Source organism: Motacilla alba, chromosome 19 (genome assembly GCF_015832195.1).
Source record: "Motacilla alba alba isolate MOTALB_02 chromosome 19, Motacilla_alba_V1.0_pri, whole genome shotgun sequence".
In the NCBI taxonomy this organism is placed as follows: Eukaryota; Metazoa; Chordata; class Aves; order Passeriformes; family Motacillidae; genus Motacilla; species Motacilla alba.
The window spans coordinates 10,428,635-10,446,478 of NC_052034.1; the positions used below are offsets into that span (position 1 = coordinate 10,428,635).

Sequence of the window (17,844 nt, forward strand, 5' to 3'; positions counted from 1 at the left end):
ACAAACTTCCTCCCTCCCTGGGACAGCCGATGGTGACAGTGGTGACAGTGGTGACTCACCGATTGCGGCTGCTTTCGCTGCAGCTTTGGCTGCGGCCGCTGCTGCCGGGCCACCCACTGCAGGGACACAAGGGACACAGTCAGGGCACTGCTGAGGCCAGCATCCCATCAGCAGCTGCTGACAGCCCATCTGCTCACCTCCAACACCAGGCACAGCTCCAGGAACCCCAGGCACACCAGGAACGCCGGGAACACCAGGGACACCGGGAACTCCAGGAACACCAGGAATGCCAGGAACGCCAGCAATGCCAGGAACGCCAGCTCCTGCAATGAGCGAGATGGGAGAAGCCGGATCTGGCTGCAGCAACAGCTAAAAGGTTGGGCCTCTTCCAGCTCTGTCTCATATTCGTGGCCAGGACAGCAGAGCATCCACAGCCACTTCCAGGAGAGACCCAAGCAGGGCAGGAGAGGGATAAGGTGTGTGTCTTGCTAGACCCGGTGGGATGTATTCCAGGATCCTACCAGGTTTTGCAGGGCAGTGACCTGGGGCCCCTCGCAGCACATACCGTACTTAGCTGCCTTTGCTGCTGCTGCTGCCGACGGCACCCCTGGGGACAAGGGAGACACGGAGCCTCAGCCACCATGGCCCTGCAGAGCCACGGGGGACGCGGACAGGGCTCCTGGAACAGTCACCTGCCACCCCGGGGACACCTCCGACGCCGGGCACCGCCCCCGGGACACCTCCGACACCGGGTACCAAGCCAGGGACGCCTCCGACTCCGGGCACGAGGCCGGGAACGCCACCCACACCGACACCGGGAACGCCGGCACCTGTGGGAACAAGAGGGGACAGATCAGAGCTGGCTGCAGCAAGAGCTCAGTGGTGGCACCTGCCATGGCTCGGTGTCACCATTGTGCCCCAGAGAGCGGAGCATCCAAGGCCTCATCCAGGAGTGACCCCGGCAGGGCAGGGCAGGGAAGGGATCGGCCCCGTGACTCTGCCAGCGATTGCCTGCAAGTCACCAGCACAGGGACCTCAATGACCCTCATCCTCACAGGGGGCAAGGTGCTCCTTGTCATAGGGACATCAAGCCTTGCAGCCAGACAGGCCATGGAGGAGCTTTGTCTTTATGGGACACTGCTCAGCAGGGCCACCACAGCACAGGGTAACCTCTACTGAGTTCCTGCCTGAATTCCTGAATCCCTTCCTTCCCTGGGCATGCAGAGGGATTTTTTTCTACAAACTGTGGAAGGGAAATGGAAGAGAGAGGGCTTCAGTGATTTAACCCTCAAAAGAGAGATGCCATTGGCCATGGCTCCTCCTGGGGACTCCTGGGGTTCTGCAGTGAAGATGGAGGAGAAGGTCCTGGGACCTGGCCAGGTACCAACTGCTGGCTCTGCCTTTTGGAGCAGCACCCAGAAGCCAGTCCTGCATGGAACCTCAGGGCCTGTTCTCCATGTGCACAAGCTCCAGCTTGGAGTGGTTATGGCTGCTGGACACCTGGGTCTTGCTAGTCCCAGTAGGATGCACTTGATGGATCCCAACATTCCACCAGTTTGAAGGACAGTGACCCCAGGGAGGAGTTCCTCTGTCAGGAATCGCTGCCCTAATGGCAGCAACACTGAGCCCTTGGGCACCTGAACGTTTTTCAGGTCTGCTGCTGGAAAACAGATTTTGCACAAAATCCAAGAATTCAGATTAATTCAAAACCATGATTTGGGGCTCATTGTTCACATTCACAGAGCAGCCTGGAGGAAGCCTGGAGAGGGAGAAGGTCCTGCCCGGCAGATGGAACCAGGCCCAGGAAGAGCAGCCAGGAGCTGGGCTGAGCATTCCCCATTTCCCCTCAGGAGTGATCCCAGGGGACAGCCCGTGGCTGGGCACCTCCCGTGTGTCAGGGTGGGCAGGGCGGGCAGGGTCCCGGGGGCTGGGGCCCCTCGCAGCACATACCGTACTTAGCTGCCTTTGCTGCTGCTGCTGCCGACGGCACCCCTGGGGACAAGGGAGACACGGAGCCTCAGCCACCATGGCCCTGCAGAGCCACGGGGGACGCGGACAGGGCTCCTGGAACAGTCACCTGCCACCCCGGGGACACCTCCGACGCCGGGCACCGCCCCCGGGACGCCTCCGACACCGGGTACCAAGCCAGGGACGCCTCCGACTCCGGGCACGAGGCCGGGGACGCCACCCACACCGACACCGGGAACGCCGGCGCCTGTGGGAACAAGAGGGGACAGATCAGAGCTGGCTGCAGCAAGAGCTCAATGGTGGCACCTGCCATGGCTCGGTGTCACCATTGTGCCCCAGAGAGCGGAGCATCCAAGGCCTCATCCAGGAGTGACCCCGGCAGGGCAGGGCAGGGAAGGGATCGGCCCCGTGACTCTGCCAGCGATTGCCTGCAAGTCACCAGCACAGGGACCACAATGACCCTCATCCTCACAGGGGGCAAGGTGCTCCTTGTCATAGGGACATCAAGCCTTGCAGCCAGACAGGCCATGGAGGAGAAGTGGCTGGCTTTCCCAGCAGGTGTCTGGGAGGGCACTGGTCAGACTGGGGAGCTGACAGCCTGGACCTGCTGGCACACGTCAGTGTCACATGGACAAGCATCAGGTCACTTTTGCAAGGACTGAGTGTCAGAGGGCTTTGTCTTCATGGACTGCAGGATCAAGACAGCACAGAGCATGCACTGCTGAGTTCCTGCCTGAATTCCTGAATCCCTTCCTTCCCTGGGCATGCAGAGGGATTTTTTCTACAAACTGTGGAAGGGAAATGGAAGAGAGAGGGCTTCAGTGATTTAACCCTCAAAGGAGAGATGCCATTGGCCATGGCTCCTCCTGGGGACTCCTGGGGTTCTGCAGTGAAGATGGAGGAGAAGGTCCTGGGACCTGGCCAGGTACCAACTGCTGGCTCTGCCTTTTGGAGCAGCACCCAGAAGGCAGTCCTGCATGGAACCTCAGGGCCAGTTCTGCCTCCTCCCTTGGCCCAAGTTCCAGACTACCATGCTGCTTGGCTATGACCCTTTCCACACTGTAGCTCCTTGGGGGTGGTTGTATGAGATGGATCTTACCCTCCCACCAATTCCACCACAGTTTGGAGGACAGTGACCCTGTGCAAGGGCCCCTGTCCTGGAATCTCTGCCCTAATGGCAGCAACACTGAGCCCTTGGGCACCTGAATGTTTTTCAGGTCTGCTGCTGGAAAACAGATTTTGCACAAAATCCAAGAATTCAGATTAATCTTAACCATGATTTGGGGCTCATTGTTCACATTCACAGAGCAGCCTGGAGGAAGCCTGGAGAGGGAGAAGGTCCTGCCCGGCAGATGGAACCAGGCCCAGGAAGAGCAGCCAGGAGCTGGGCTGAGCATTCCCCATTTCCCCTCAGGAGTGATCCCAGGGGACAGCCCGTGGCTGGGCACCTCCCGTGTGTCAGGGTGGGCAGGGCGGGCAGGGTCCCGGGGGCTGGGGCCCCTCGCAGCACATACCGTACTTAGCTGCCTTTGCTGCTGCTGCTGCCGACGGCACCCCTGGGGACAAGGGAGACACGGAGCCTCAGCCACCATGGCCCTGCAGAGCCACGGGGGACGCGGACAGGGCTCCTGGAACAGTCACCTGCCACCCCGGGGACACCTCCGACGCCGGGCACCGCCCCCGGGACGCCTCCGACACCGGGTACCAAGCCAGGGACGCCTCCGACTCCGGGCACGAGGCCGGGGACGCCACCCACACCGACACCGGGAACGCCGGCGCCTGTGGGAACAAGAGGGGACAGATCAGAGCTGGCTGCAGCAAGAGCTCAATGGTGGCACCTGCCATGGCTCGGTGTCACCATTGTGCCCCAGAGAGCGGAGCATCCAAGGCCTCATCCAGGAGTGACCCCGACAGGGCAGGGCAGGGAAGGGATCGACCCCGTGACTCTGCCAGCAATTGCCTGCAAGTCACCAGCACAGGGACCACAATGACCCTCATCCTCACAGGGGGCAAGGTGCTCCTTGTCATAGGGACATCAAGCCTTGCAGCCAGACAGGCCATGGAGGAGAAGTGGCTGGCTTTCCCAGCAGGTGTCTGGGAGGGCACTGGTCAGACTGGGGAGCTGACAGCCTGGACCTGCTGGCACACGTCAGTGTCACATGGACAAGCATCAGGTCACTTTTGCAAGGACTGAGTGTCAGAGGGCTTTGTCTTCATGGGAGCCTGCTCAGCAGGGCCATGAAGCACAGAGCAATCTCTACTGAGTTCCTGCCTGAATTCCTGAATCCCTTCCTTCCCTGGGCATGTGGAGGAATTTTTCCTCCCCAGTATAGAAGAGTGGGGGCATCAGTGGTTTAACCTTCAAAGGAGAGTTGCCATTGGACATGGCTCCTTGTGGAGATTCCCAAGGCTCCTCATGGAGATTCCCAGAGATTCACAGTAACAGTGAAGCAGAAAGTCCTGAGACCTGGTGAGGTGAGTTCTGGCTCTGACCGTTGGGGAAGAACATGGACCCCAATGCAGTGTGAAACCTCAGGGCCAGTTCTGCCTCCTCCCTTGGCCCAAATTCCAGACTACCATGCTGCATGTCCATGACCCTTGGCCCCACTCCTTGGGGGTGGTTATATGACATGGGTCCCACCATCCCACCACATTTAAGAAGACAGTAATGTTGGGCAGGGGCCACTCTGCAAGGAATCGCTGCCCTAATGGCAGTAACACTGAGCCCTTGGGCAGCAGAGCTTGTGTCAGGTCTGCTGCTGGAAAACAGATTTTGCACAAAATCCAAGAATTCAGATTAATTCAAAGCCATGATTTGGGGCTCATTGTTCACATTCACAGAGCAGCCTGGAGGAAGCCTGGAGAGGGAGAAGGTCTTGCCTGGCAGATGGAACCAGGCCCAGGAAGAGCAGCCAGGAGCTGGGCTGAGCATTCCCCATTTCCCCTCAGGAGTGATCCCAGGGGACAGCCCGTGGCTGGGCACCTCCCGTGTGTCAGGGTGGGCAGGGCGGGCAGGGTCCCGGGGGCTGGGGCCCCTCGCAGCACATACCGTACTTAGCTGCCTTTGCTGCTGCTGCTGCCGACGGCACCCCTGGGGACAAGGGAGACACGGAGCCTCAGCCACCATGGCCCTGCAGAGCCACGGGGGACGGAGACAGGGCTCCTGGAACAGTCACCTGCCACCCCGGGGACACCTCCGACGCCGGGCACCGCCCCCGGGACGCCTCCGACACCAGGTACCAAGCCAGGGACGCCTCCGACTCCGGGCACGAGGCCGGGGACGCCACCCACACCGACACCGGGAACGCCGGCGCCTGTGGGAACAGGAGGGGACAGATCAGAGCTGGCTGCAGCAAGAGCTCAATGGTGGCACCTGCCATGGCTCTGTGTCACCATTGTGCGCCAGAGAGCGGAGCATCCAAGGCCTCATCCAGGAGTGACCCCGGCAGGGCAGGGCAGGGAAGGGATCGGCCCCGTGACTCTGCCAGCGATTGCCTGCAAGTCACCAGCACAGGGACCACAATGACCCTCATCCTCACAGGGGGCAAGGTGCTCCTTGTCATAGGGACATCAAGCCTTGCAGCCAGACAGGCCATGGAGGAGAAGTGGCTGGCTTTCCCAGCAGGTGTCTGGGAGGGCACTGGTCAGACTGGGGAGCTGACAGCCTGGACCTGCTGGCACACGTCAGTGTCACATGGACAAGCATCAGGTCACTTTTGCAAGGACTGAGTGTCAGAGGGCTTTGTCTTCATGGACTGCAGGATCAAGACAGCACAGAGCATGCACTGCTGAGTTCCTGCCTGAATTCCTGAATCCCTTCCTTCCCTGGGCATGCAGAGGGATTTTTTCTACAAACTGTGGAAGGGAAATGGAAGAGAGAGGGCTTCAGTGATTTAACCCTCAAAGGAGAGATGCCATTGGCCATGGCTCCTCCAGGGGACTCCTGGGGTTCTGCAGTGAAGATGGAGGAGAAGGTCCTGGGACCTGGCCAGGTACCAGCTGCTGGCTCTGCCTTTTGGAGCAGCACCCAGAAGCCAGTCCTGCATGGAACCTCAGGGCCAGTTCTGCCTCCTCCCTTGGCCCAAGTTCCAGACTACCATGCTGCTTGGCTATGACCCTTTCCACACTGTAGCTCCTTGGGGGTGGTTGTATGAGATGGATCTTACCCTCCCACCAATTCCACCACAGTTTGGAGGACAGTGACCCTGTGCAAGGGCCCCTGTCCTGGAATCTCTGCCCTAATGGCAGCAACACTGAGCCCTTGGGCACCTGAATGTTTTTCAGGTCTGCTGCTGGAAAACAGATTTTGCACAAAATCCAAGAATTCAGATTAATCTTAACCATGATTTGGGGCTTGTTGTTCACATTCACAGAGCAGCCTGGAGGAAGCCTGGAGAGGGAGAAGGTCTTGCCTGGCAGATGGAACCAGGCCCAGGAAGAGCAGCCAGGAGCTGGGCTGAGCATTCCCCATTTCCCCTCAGGAGTGATCCCAGGGGACAGCCCGTGGCTGGGCACCTCCCGTGTGTCAGGGTGGGCAGGGCGGGCAGGGTCCCGGGGGCTGGGGCCCCTCGCAGCACATACCGTACTTAGCTGCCTTTGCTGCTGCTGCTGCCGACGGCACCCCTGGGGACAAGGGAGACACGGAGCCTCAGCCACCATGGCCCTGCAGAGCCACGGGGGACGCGGACAGGGCTCCTGGAACAGTCACCTGCCACGCCGGGGACACCTCCGACGCCGGGCACCGCCCCCGGGACACCTCCGACACCGGGCACCAAGCCAGGGACGCCTCCGACTCCGGGCACTGCCCCTGGACCTGGAGGGAAGCAGAGTAGTCACAAACACCCCACTCTGCCAGAGTGGCAACATGGTCTGCCCCAGGGTCACAGGAGTCTCTTGGGCACCGGCTTTGTGGTGGGCTCTTCACTCATCCTAAAGCAGCTCTTCAGGGTACCTGGGATCTTCTTGGGAATTTGATTCCCAGCTCTCTATACCCATCAGGGCCCTGGCCACCCTCGATTTTGCGGACTCCCAGGGTCCCTCAAGGCTGTCGCTATGTATCCCAGCTGCCTCAGGACTGGTACATTTTCCGTAAATGCTCCAATGTGTGACTTGCTCCTCACTTTTCTCCCACAGAGCAGCCAAACGGGGAGCAGTGGAGATCTGCGTCATCAGGAGCATCCCTCACTAGGGAAGGAGCAGCTCAGCACAGACACCGAGTCCTGGCCACCCTGCTGGCACCTGATACAACAAACGCACATCTCATGGAGAGACTGCATGTGATGGGGATGCTCTGCCCCCTGCCAGGCTGCTGCATCCTGAGGGGCCCATCAGCCCTTCATCACTGCTGGAAAAACTGCTGGAACTTTTTCTTTTTGGGACAGGGGCAGGGAGAGCACCCCATAGAATGGGATAGGGGCTGCCGGGGCAGCTGTGGAGCCGCACAGCCCCTGGCATTGATGAGCGGCTCTTCCCTGTCCCGAGGTCTGTCCGAGGCAGCAGGAACTCACCAAAAGCTCCCGCCTTTGCCGCTGCCTTCGCCGCTGCTGCCGCTGCTGCCGGTCCTCCGACTGCCAGGATAGCGGGAGAGAGTCAGAGATGTGGGATAAGGGAAGGAGACCCTCCCCGAGCCCCAGGGCAGAGCCCTCTCATCGTCTCACCTCCAACTCCTGGGACACCGCCGATGCCAACACCCGGTGCAACTCCTGGGATGCCGCCAACGCCGGGCAAGACACCGGCTCCTGCCGCAGGGGACAGCAAGGTCAGCGGGGACACGGGACACAGCCAACATCCCTGGGGCTGGGAGGAAGGGAAGGGGAACAGGGAGCAGCTCCCTGCTGGGGAGATGGGTGGTGTTTGTGCCGCAGAGGGCAACTCACCAAGTTTTGCTGCTGCCTTCGCTGCTGCTGCCTGTGCTCCGACCCCTGCGGAGGAACACGGGCACTGAGCCACCGAGGTCCTGGGACCATTCCCACCTCAGCTCCCTCACCCCACATGGACCCTGGGGACCAGGCACCCCTGCCAGCATCCATCCCCCTCTCCTATGGGAGGTGCTGCTCCCATCCGTGCTGTCCCTGAAGTTCGCAGACAGCCGGGCAGTGCCCAACACCCGTCCCGCGGCCAGCAAGGTGACAGGGCTCCCCTGCCATGCCTGTGCCACTCTCCACCCTGGGGCTGCGACGTCGAGTGTACCTGTCCCGGTGGGGTATCCTGCCTTTCCTGCCAGGAGGCCGGCTCCTATCCCACCGGGCCTGAGGCCTGCAATCACAACACAGCGGCAGAGCCACATCAGGCACTGGCCAGGGAAAGGACAACGAGACAGATGGAGCAGCCCCCTTGGATCTCCTGACCCTGGCGCCAGAGTGTGCGAGGGCATGCCAAAGCCAGCTCCTCCCCACTTGAGACCACAGTTCAAACATCCCTGCATGAAGCTGGACTGGCTCAGGATGTATCCTATGGATTAACAGCTCCCAGGAAAACCAAGAGAGTTGAGTTCCCAGGCTGGTCCACAGCCACCATGGGCAAGGTATGAGGTCCCCAGTGGACCACCTCATCCTGGAAGCAGGATATCCCTCACACTGCTCCAAGGGTTGGTGGCCACGAGGTCACGGTGGCAACCATGAGGTCGGTGGAGCCACGAGGAGTGAGGACACAAGCACTCACCATGGGGCAGCTTACCGTTGGTGTAGGGCAGTCCATAGCCACCTGGGGATGAGAGGAGAGGAGAGGAGAGAAGGGGGAGTTAGCACCTGGCTGCTGCTGGCCCTGTCCCCTCTGCCCCAGGGCGTGGCCCCGTTCTGCCAGGGCCCTGCAGCACCGGCCCAGGGGCTCCATCCATTTGTGACAGTGAATCCTCCAGGATACAAACCCCCGTGCTGGAGCTGCGCCAGGAGATGCTGTTCTCCCTCACCTTGGAAGCAGTGACTGAAAGAGCCGCCCCCTCTGAGCCCAGGCCGAGGGCTGTGGCGCCTGAAGCTGTTCTGCAGGAGCCTCCCATGACCCCGCTCCAGCGAGGGGTCCCGCGGGAGCCCCGCGGCGAGAGCTGTACCCAGCTGGCTGCACCCTGGCCAGCTCTGAAGGAAAGGTTTTAATTGGAATCAGGGCTTGGGAGCCTCGGCTGAAACGTGACCTCGTTAGGAGGTCAGTGTGAAGGGATGGGGAGGGATTATGAGCTGGAACATTGCAGCCAGGGAGATGTCTCCTTGAGGAAGAGCTGGATCCCAGCACTTGGAGTGGCGGGGATGCCCCTGACTCAGCAGTGACACTTGGCTTGGCAGCCAGCAATTCCCAGCTCCCCTCACTGCTGGCAGCAGCCCGAGGCCATGGGCTGCCACATTCCTGGGAAGGGACACCTCGAGCTGCACAGGGTGGGGGGTGCCTCCAGCAAGGGGGCCATGGGCAGGGATGTGGCTGTCTGCAGCCAGGATAGAATTACTCATGGCACAGCATCTCCTTGAGCACTGGACTCCATCCCCTCCCAGCAGCCAGCATGTGGGGACCAGATTTCCCTCCATCCTGCCAGGCAATCCAATAGTGTCTCACATCAGCACAGTGGTGCTGGTGGGCAGAGGCTTGCAATGAGCTGTGCCAGGTGTCCTTCACCTTGAGGGCCACCCTTGCCCATCCAAGGCCACCTTATCAGCACCTTGCTCACCCTGAAGCTGAGAAAGGGGTGACACACATGGAGGTGACTCCAAGGGCTAGAAGTCCAAGCCTTGGGTCTCCAAGGGTTTTGCCGGGTCCAAGTACAGCTCCCCACCACCCACAGCTGGATGGGAAGGCAGGCCCTGCCCTGGGGCTGTGTCCATGGGAATGTCACCAGCACTGCCAATGGGCTCAGACCCTGCACACACTGGAGCTCTGGACAAACCGATGTCACCCAAGCACAGCTGGACACTGGGGAGTGGTCCCCATCGCTAGGGCATCAATGAGACCCTGACCTCAGCCACAGCTTCAGAATGAGCCTCCAGTGAGGTCGATGACCCCAAGGCCGCCTCCTGAGTGGAACAGCCCAGGAGCAAGTCATCTAAAGAGATGATTTTCCTCTCAAAATGTCATTTGTCCCACTGTCCCCTCATCCCCTCTCAACCTGGACCTACTGCAGTGGAGACAGTGCAGGGGACAGCCCACATGTGGCAGCCCCAGATCCACCCACAGCATCAAGGCAAGAGCCTCCACAGCCAGCAGCACAGTCTGTCCTTGCACCGCCAGCCCCAAGCCCTCAGAGGTGACAAACTGGCATCCCCCAGCACCCCAGGAAGGTCTGGAGAGACCCCCATGGTCCTGGTCCCTGTCCTGGGGCTGGGACCTAGAGGGGGTCCACAGGCAGCGGGGCCGTGTCTCCTTAAGGATCATAACTCTGCTCCACTCCAGGAAACAGGAGTGGGCCGGGATGCCTGCTGCTGCTTGTGGCCACGAGCCCTGCTGGGGGGAAGCCAGCAGAGCTGCTGGGGCTGGAGCTGGGCTGGAATGTGCTGGGCGGGGGTGGGCTCCTCTCACCGAGGCTCTCCTGCCTCCAGCAACTTGTTTGGATGCACAGGGATGGGGGCCCTGCCTGGATGGGGCTGCCCTCCTCCTCGGGAAGCACTGGGGAGCAGTCAGGTGGCAGCATGGCCCCTGGAGGGCACAGGACCTGCCACTGTCCCTCTGTGGGCAGGCAGAGCTGGCACCTGGCCCAGGGCTGGGAGGGGAAGGTGCCCACAGCAGCTCCCCCAGGCTGACCTGGGCTGGGGCTGAGCCCTGTCCAGGTGAGCAGTGGGGACAGAGATCTGCCTGGAGCCCCCAGGTGGCCTCAGCTACAGCTCCTTGAGTCAGGGCACCTGGCCCAGGTTAATGCCCAACCCAACTCCAGGAGCCACAGAAACCACACTGTCCCTGCAAGGGCTGTGCTAGCGGGAGCTGGCAGGGACATCCCAGGATGGCCTGGCCCAGGGCACGTCCCCAGAACGTCACCCTTCCTACCTTACAACAGCACTGTCCACGTGAGCGGGGGGCAATGCACAGGCATCACCCCAGGAGCTGCCCATGGGGTGCCACAGGCAGGGCAGAGCAGAGCCCCGGGCTCTGTCTTGCTGTCCCAGGGCAGCACAAGCACTGCCAGGTCCAGGGGACCTGTGGGCACCGTGCCTCAGCCCCGGGGAACGGCGGGTCCTTCTCCTGGCTGCTGGGGATCCTTCACCCACAGTGAAGCCACTCTGCTGGCTGTGGAGCTTACCTGGGAGCTTAGGAGCTTTGATGGGATAACCCAGAGGGACACCGGGCTGCTGACCTCCAAAACCTCCCAGTCCTGCAAACCAACAGCAGACTCTCACCTGGAGCACGTGCCACAGCTGCCACCAGTCCCGGAGGGAGGGGGGTGCCCCAGAGCACCCTGGCAGAGGAGAGTGGGTGGCTTGGGAAGCCCTGAGGCATCTTCTGGTGTGGGGAGACCATGGCTGTGAGGAAGAGGCTTGGGAAGGAAGAGAAGGACAGGCAAGAGAGACGGGACACTCACCAGGGATACCTCCAAAGGCTCCAACTCCTAAAAGGAAATACAAAAACACCTATGTGAGCCCTGGGCTGCGCCTGGAGGCCCAAATTAACCTAAGTGGATTCAGCCATAGGTTGGCTTCACTGCCAAGTGCCCTGTAGGGCTGTGATCCCAAAGGCTGGGCTGGGGTGCCGAGCTGGAGCCAGCCCTGAACCAACCCCAGTGTTCCAAGGGGATAAGGGAACTTACCTGGGGCTTTAGGCTTGACTCCAGCTCCAGTGGGGACTCCAGGCAGCACTCCCACACCAGGGAAGCGAACACCTGGAGCAGAGACCAGAGGGGTGAGCTGGGCTTCACTGGCGATGTTACTGGTACCCAAGACCCTCACACCCAGCTTCCAAATCCCTGTCACCCATGGCACCCTCATCCTTGGGGGCTTGCTGGCACCGCCCTGTGCCAGCTGCCTGCACCTCTAGCTGTCAGGAGGGGTTTGCTCCAGGCCTGGAGCTGCCTGTGGAACAGACTGGGAGCCTGCAGGGAACACGGCACTCAAGAGGAGTCCCACTGGTTACAGCAAAGCCCAAGCCAGGCCTGGGCAGTGCTCTCTGCCCTGCTGATGCTCGGTGGCCGGGGGCCAGACAGGGCTCTCAAGCCCTCCAGTGCAGCAGAGAGTCTTGTGGCCTTGGAATCTTTTGGGTTGGATTTTTGGGTTTTGAGTTTCCTTTTGGTTTGGGGTTCTTTTTCCCCTCTTACAAATGTCTTTCATTATAACTCGAGCATTTGCAGACATGGAAAAGACATTCCTGACCAGCAACACACTTCGGACAGTGTCGAAATATCTTGTTTTCACAAGTTTTCCTCCCCCAAATTACTTTGCATTGAGGAATTCCTCTCTCCTGCCACCTCCCCCTCCTTCCCTCTCGCCAGCCCTGGTGGCTGTGCCAACTCCTCTCCCAGCGCTGGTGCTGCCTGCTCCCGCCAAGCTTGGCACGAGATGGAGGTGCCGGGTCCCCCCCATGCCTTTGGCACGGTGGAAATGTCACTGGAGCCTCAGCCAAGGGGTTTGGAAGCTGTGGAGAGCAACAGGACTCAGGCGGGCAGCAGGGCAGGGTGCTCTCCCCATGGGGGTGCTGGCACTGGGGGAAAAACCCCTCGGATTTGGGGTGCTGCTGGCAGGGTGGGGACCCCCTCGAAGTTGGGGTGCTGACGGTGGGGTGGGCACCCCCAGCTCACCTGCGCCGGGGAGCACGCCGCCTGGAAAAGCTCCAGGAATCCCAGCACCTGCAGGCAAAAGAAATTCAGGGATGAGGGGCCGGATAGAATCGCTCCCCGCCCCGGCCCCGATGCCGGGGCCGTCACCTACCTGGTATTTTAGGGGGTTTCCCTGCCGCGCCAAGGCCGGGCTGCACCGCGCCCGGTACCACGGCACCTGCGGGCAGCAGAGACCCCTGAGCCCCAGCCCGGCTCCTGCCCACCCCAGGGACAGCTCTGCCCCAGGCTCGGCTCTGCTGGGAGCGAGGGGTATTTCCTACCTGTGGAGACCCCGAGGCCACCAGGACCACCAATTCCACCCACGCCTCCAATGCCAGCACCTGGGGGCGTTGGGAAGAGGGGTGTACCTGCGGCTGGCTGGAACGGTGCCAGAGAAGGGACAAACTCAGGATGGCCCTTGGGGGGGTGAAGGGGACACCCTGAGGCAGTCCCAGGGGTGGGTCTCCCACACTGGGCACAGTGACCAGGCAGTTCTGTGGTCTGTGCTCCCAGGGGCTCAGGTTTGGCCAATTCCCCGAACCTGGGACCCTCCAAGTCACTGGGGAGCCCAGTGAGAACATCAGCTCCTGCCTGCAGCTCTGGCTCCAGGGGAAATCTGTCCTGGCCCAGACAGCCAGGGAACACTGGGAGTCCCTGGGGGCTGCCCGAGCCCCGGGGCCACCTTGCCCAGATTCCCACAGCACTCACCAGCTTTTGCAGCAGCCTTGAGCGCCGCGGCCGAGGCGGCTCCGGGGAACGCCCCCCCTGGGAAGGCAGCTCCGGGGAACAGACCCGCAGCACCTGTGGGGAGAACAGCCAGCATCAGCACCCCCAAAAAACAGCTGCCAAGAGGGCGTCCTGCCCTCGCGGTGGGCACAGGGGCTGGTGAGCCATGGGGGCTGCGTGGCAGTGCCAGGGCTGGCATTAGGCTGAGCAAGGTGGCGTTAGCAGGCACTGCCCTGTCCTGCATCCCCCAAATTCGCACTCCTATCCACATCCCACCTGGCACACACACCTGACACCCCTGCAGAGGATGCTGACACCCCTGGAGGCCCTGGCTGACCCCTGGCAGCCACTGTCCCTCTGCTGCTGGCCCTGCAGGGACCCCAGGTGCCTCCTCTCCTGCAGAGTCACCCCACTGTGCTTGATGTCATCATGCTGGGGGCCCTCAGGGCTGCCTGTTGGGTGGCTGTGGTCCCTCAGGTCTGGGAAGGGCACCCAGCCCAGATGGGACCCAACCAGCACGCTCTGGAGAGCTGTGGAGATGGGGACAAGGGATGTGCTGTCCCCAAGGTGGGTCTCTTGGGACATCATCCCGGGGATGGCCCAGAGCAGGGGGGGACAGTAGTCTGTGCTCACCTGGCTGCAGGCCAAGGGGGCCGAGTCCCCCAAGTCCTCCGACCCCCCCAAGTCCTCCGACCCCTAGGAAGAGAAGCGGGGTGAGGTGGGGGGTGGCCAGGCCCAGAGGGACAGAGGAGTCCCTGTGGCACCGTGGGGATGGGAGAGCAGCCCAGGGACAGGCACAGGGACAGGTGACAAAAGTCCTCGCCAGCACTTGGGTACTTTATCCCTCCTTCTGCCTCACCCACCCCCCATCCTGCCAGGCCACAAGGGGACAGAACCAAAATGTTTATGGCTGAGGAATGAGTCCCTGGGTCTCTGGCCAGCGCTGCCTTCCAACATCTGGGGCTCATCAGCCCTCGCTCCCTCCAGGCGCAAATTCCGGAGCCGCTGGCTCCGGGCGCGGACACCGCTCCGGCTGGGCCTCGCAGCCGCCCCGTGTTTGGTTTTAATTACGCCAAAATAAAGGGCCTTGTTTTTCTTTCCACGAGCTGAAATCTGAGCAAACGGAGGCTGTCAGCCCCCGCCTCGGGCTGCAGCTCCCACTGCGCAGCCGGGCCGACTGGGGGGGCCGGGGGCGTGGAGTGGCCCTGCCCTGGGGACAGTGCAGACCCCTGGGGTGTGCACGGAGGGGACCCCAGGGTCTGCCTGAAGCAGCATCTCTCCATGGGGATCAAGGCACTGGGCAGAGAGTGCCAGGACAAGGGGGAGTGGTTTGAACCAAAAGAGGAGACATTTAGGTTCAATGTTAGGAGGAAATTCTCTGTTCTGGAGGTGGGCAGGCCCTGGCACAGGGTGCCCAGAGCAGCTGTGGCTGCCCCTGGATCCCTGGCAGTGCCCAAGGCCAGGCTGGATGGGGCTTGGAGCAGCCTGGGACAGTGGTAGATGTCCCTGCCCATGGCAGCGAGTGGGTTGACATGGGCTTTAAGGTCCCTTCCAACTCAGGCCCTTCTATGATTACATGATTTCCCTTGGCCCCAGATGCTGCATGTTCAGTCCCTGCTGCCCCAGGCTCGGTGCCCTCCCTCTGCGCATCCTCCTGCCAGCATCTCCCCTCTCTCCTGGTGATGTACCCTCTCCCCAGCATTCCTAGGCCAGGCAAAGCCCAGCATGGGCTGCAGGACCTTCTGCAAAAGCTGCTTGGCCCCGATGGCAGGCAGGTGGAGGCACTGCCAGCTTCCCACCAGGACACTGGCTCCTGCTTTGCATCTCCTCCCGCAGCTCTGGCACAGCTTTATAGGCAGCAAGCACCCCCAAAGGGTGGTTTGAGAGGCTGGGGGCAGGGGGCAGCGCCGAAGTGGGGTGTGGGAGGGAAGCTCCTGAAGGCTGTGGCAGGATTAGTGTGGCAGGGCAGGGCTGGGTGTGCCTTGGCCAGCGGGGGTCCCCCTTGGCCACAGGGAAGCAGCATGAGGGCAGCAGTGGTTGGGAAATATCCCAGCCACTGGCCTGGAGGTGGTGAAAGGCTTCTTACCTGGTTTGGGAGGTTTTCCTGCAGCCCCGAGTCCTAGGGGAGAGCGAGTGGAGGGAGAGGGGTCAGAGCCATCCTCCCTCCGAGCATGCCTGGGCAGGGCACATGTGGGACAGGGCCAGCCTCCTGGCAGACCCCCTGCCCAAACAAGGCACATCTACTGGGCATCCTGTCCCTCTCCCCAGCCCAGCACAGCCTGTCAGGGGGTCCCAGCACTCACCTGCTCCCAAACCTCCAACTCCAGCACCTGCGAGCAAGGGCAGAGTCTGAGCACTGCCCCGGGAGCACCCAGCACCCAGCCAGGCTCCCGAGGGTCCCTGGGGAGGTGGGGAGGGTCACACGCACGTCAGGGGATGGGCCTTCCCCCTTGGCATGTCCCCAGGATTTTGGCTGAAGATCTGGGAACAGGCTGTGACCTCTGAGCACCTCCTGTGGCCAGGGCTGGGCAGGGTGTAGGTGCCAGCCCTGGGCATGGGGCCCCCAAGGTAAGCGTGGCACTGCTACCAAGTCGTGTCCCCACACCATGGGGCTGATGCTGAGTCCATGCTGAGCAGCCAGACAAGATGTCCCCGTGTCACCTGATCCTGGCTGGCAGGTCACCAGCCTTCCATGGTGTCTCACAGGCATTCAAGGACCCCCCAGGCACCTGACCATCCTTGCAGATGCCCCCTCCCAACAGTGCCTGGGCTTCCTTACCTGGGAAAAAGCCTCCTCCTGGGACTCCCCCTCCCGGGATAGCACCAGGAACCCCTGCAAGAGAAGAGAACCTTGTTAAAATCCCCCCAGAGGTCCAGGCAGGGAGGCAGGGGGCTCCTCCTGGTTCCCCTGCTGCTCCCTGCGGAGGAGTTGGGATGTGGAGCTCGAGGACAGGTCCCTGCCTTTCCTTGCATCCCTGTTTGCCCAGGTGACAGTGGTGGCAGGGTTCGGAGGTGCCCCAGCTGGGACCCAGGTGTCAGCAGGAGCTGGCCTGCATGGGAAGGAGGGAGGGACACGGGGCTGGCTGCTGTCCAGCTCTGCTTCCCAGCTCCTGCCCCGTCCCACAGCCAGGGCTGTCTCCATCCCCTGCAGCCTCGCGTGGCTCTGGGGGTGGATCTGGGCACGGCCAGGGACGTGGGGCTGTCCCAGTCCATCCCCACAGTCCCTGATGGGCCCAGCCACACCTGAGCATCCTCTGGGGCTGCCCCAAGGATCCTTGGGTGTGTCCTGTCTGCCGAGGTGCCAATGGGAAGAGCCAGCTCAGGCCAGTGGCACTGGGGTGACATTCTGGGGGGACACTGCTGAGACCCATGGAACCTCCCTGTGTCCCTCTACCTGTCTGTGTGACACTAAGGTCACCACCCAGGTCCCAGCACTTCCCAGGGCATCTCAGCTCATGCTCAGAGGCCACAAGAAGGTTTTTTGGCTGTTTTGTATGCTAGTAGTGCCACATGTCTGCTGCAGGCCACCAGGCTGTGCCCCCAGCTGCCCCCCCCCCAGCTCCACCAGGGCCGTGGGTGGGCTGGGGGCTTGCAGGTGGGTTGGGGACATGAGGGGGCTGCAGTGCAGAGGGAAGCTCCTCTTCTGGCAGCGGGAGAGGGGTTGTGATGGGGTTTGCAGGACAGGGAAGCTGCCAAGAGGGTGTGGGAGGGCTGCCGTGGCCACAGTCCCCATGGGGAGCCAGCCCTGGTGCCTGCACTGCCACAGGGGATGGAATTCAGGGGGTACTGGAGACCCTATGGGGGCTTGGCTGGGACCTGAGGACCTGCAGTGGCTTCCCCAGGCCCGGGAGATGGGTGCAGCTCTGGCAGCACCACCACGGGCTGGGCAATACTCAGGGGGTGGGCAGAGCAGTGCCACTGCCCAGGGGGGACAGGCAGATGTCAGGTCTGGCAACAGGCAGGGCTGGCACAGCACAGCACATTGTGCTGCACATCTCCATGGCAGATGTGGGGCAAATTCTGGGGGTGTCCCCCACACTGTGCCCCACCAGTGACAGGGATGAGGGTGTCCCCTGGGCCCTAGTCATGTGTTCTTTCCACCCTGGGCACCTGGCAGAGATGCCCAGCCCCCCCCAGAGATGCGCCGGGGTGTCAGGACACCGCCGTGTGTGACAGGGGTGTCGGGCTGTGGGTGCTCAGGAGATGTTGGGATGCTCAGTGGCAGGACAGGACATCCCTGGGGATGCAGCAAGCAGGGGGAGGAGCCGTGCCAGGACCCATCGCACAGCCCCAGGCCTGCGCCCCCCTATATCCCCTCCCGAGGTTCCGCTAGTGTCCCTGGGACACGAGGGGACGCGTGCTCAGCCCTCTGGCACGGCCCAGCCCCTGGCCAGGGGGTTCCGGAGCAGCTCCTTTTCCCGGCCAGGGGTGAC

The 17,844-nt window shown here is 62.0% G+C and overlaps 1 protein-coding gene across 1 annotated transcript in view; it reads right to left on the reverse strand.

Annotated features, from left to right (window-relative positions):
* Window positions 1-17,844, reverse strand: part of ELN (elastin) — a 122,118-nt gene that overhangs the window by 4,652 nt on the left and 99,622 nt on the right. Inside the window, exons 8-35 of the mRNA XM_038158450.1 lie at window positions 16,191-16,244; window positions 15,715-15,741; window positions 15,498-15,530; window positions 14,045-14,107; window positions 13,394-13,486; window positions 12,967-13,063; window positions 12,798-12,863; window positions 12,668-12,715; window positions 11,684-11,755; window positions 11,459-11,485; window positions 11,180-11,251; window positions 8,644-8,670; window positions 8,158-8,223; window positions 7,845-7,889; window positions 7,626-7,706; window positions 7,476-7,535; window positions 6,677-6,781; window positions 6,550-6,591; window positions 5,145-5,282; window positions 5,018-5,059; window positions 3,610-3,747; window positions 3,483-3,524; window positions 2,078-2,215; window positions 1,951-1,992; window positions 693-830; window positions 566-607; window positions 198-323; window positions 60-116 (exon numbers count right to left, since the gene is read on the reverse strand). Coding sequence (XP_038014378.1) covers window positions 60-116; window positions 198-323; window positions 566-607; window positions 693-830; window positions 1,951-1,992; window positions 2,078-2,215; window positions 3,483-3,524; window positions 3,610-3,747; window positions 5,018-5,059; window positions 5,145-5,282; window positions 6,550-6,591; window positions 6,677-6,781; window positions 7,476-7,535; window positions 7,626-7,706; window positions 7,845-7,889; window positions 8,158-8,223; window positions 8,644-8,670; window positions 11,180-11,251; window positions 11,459-11,485; window positions 11,684-11,755; window positions 12,668-12,715; window positions 12,798-12,863; window positions 12,967-13,063; window positions 13,394-13,486; window positions 14,045-14,107; window positions 15,498-15,530; window positions 15,715-15,741; window positions 16,191-16,244 — 1,981 coding nt within the window. The remainder of the gene's footprint in view (window positions 1-59; window positions 117-197; window positions 324-565; window positions 608-692; window positions 831-1,950; window positions 1,993-2,077; window positions 2,216-3,482; window positions 3,525-3,609; window positions 3,748-5,017; window positions 5,060-5,144; window positions 5,283-6,549; window positions 6,592-6,676; window positions 6,782-7,475; window positions 7,536-7,625; window positions 7,707-7,844; window positions 7,890-8,157; window positions 8,224-8,643; window positions 8,671-11,179; window positions 11,252-11,458; window positions 11,486-11,683; window positions 11,756-12,667; window positions 12,716-12,797; window positions 12,864-12,966; window positions 13,064-13,393; window positions 13,487-14,044; window positions 14,108-15,497; window positions 15,531-15,714; window positions 15,742-16,190; window positions 16,245-17,844) is intronic.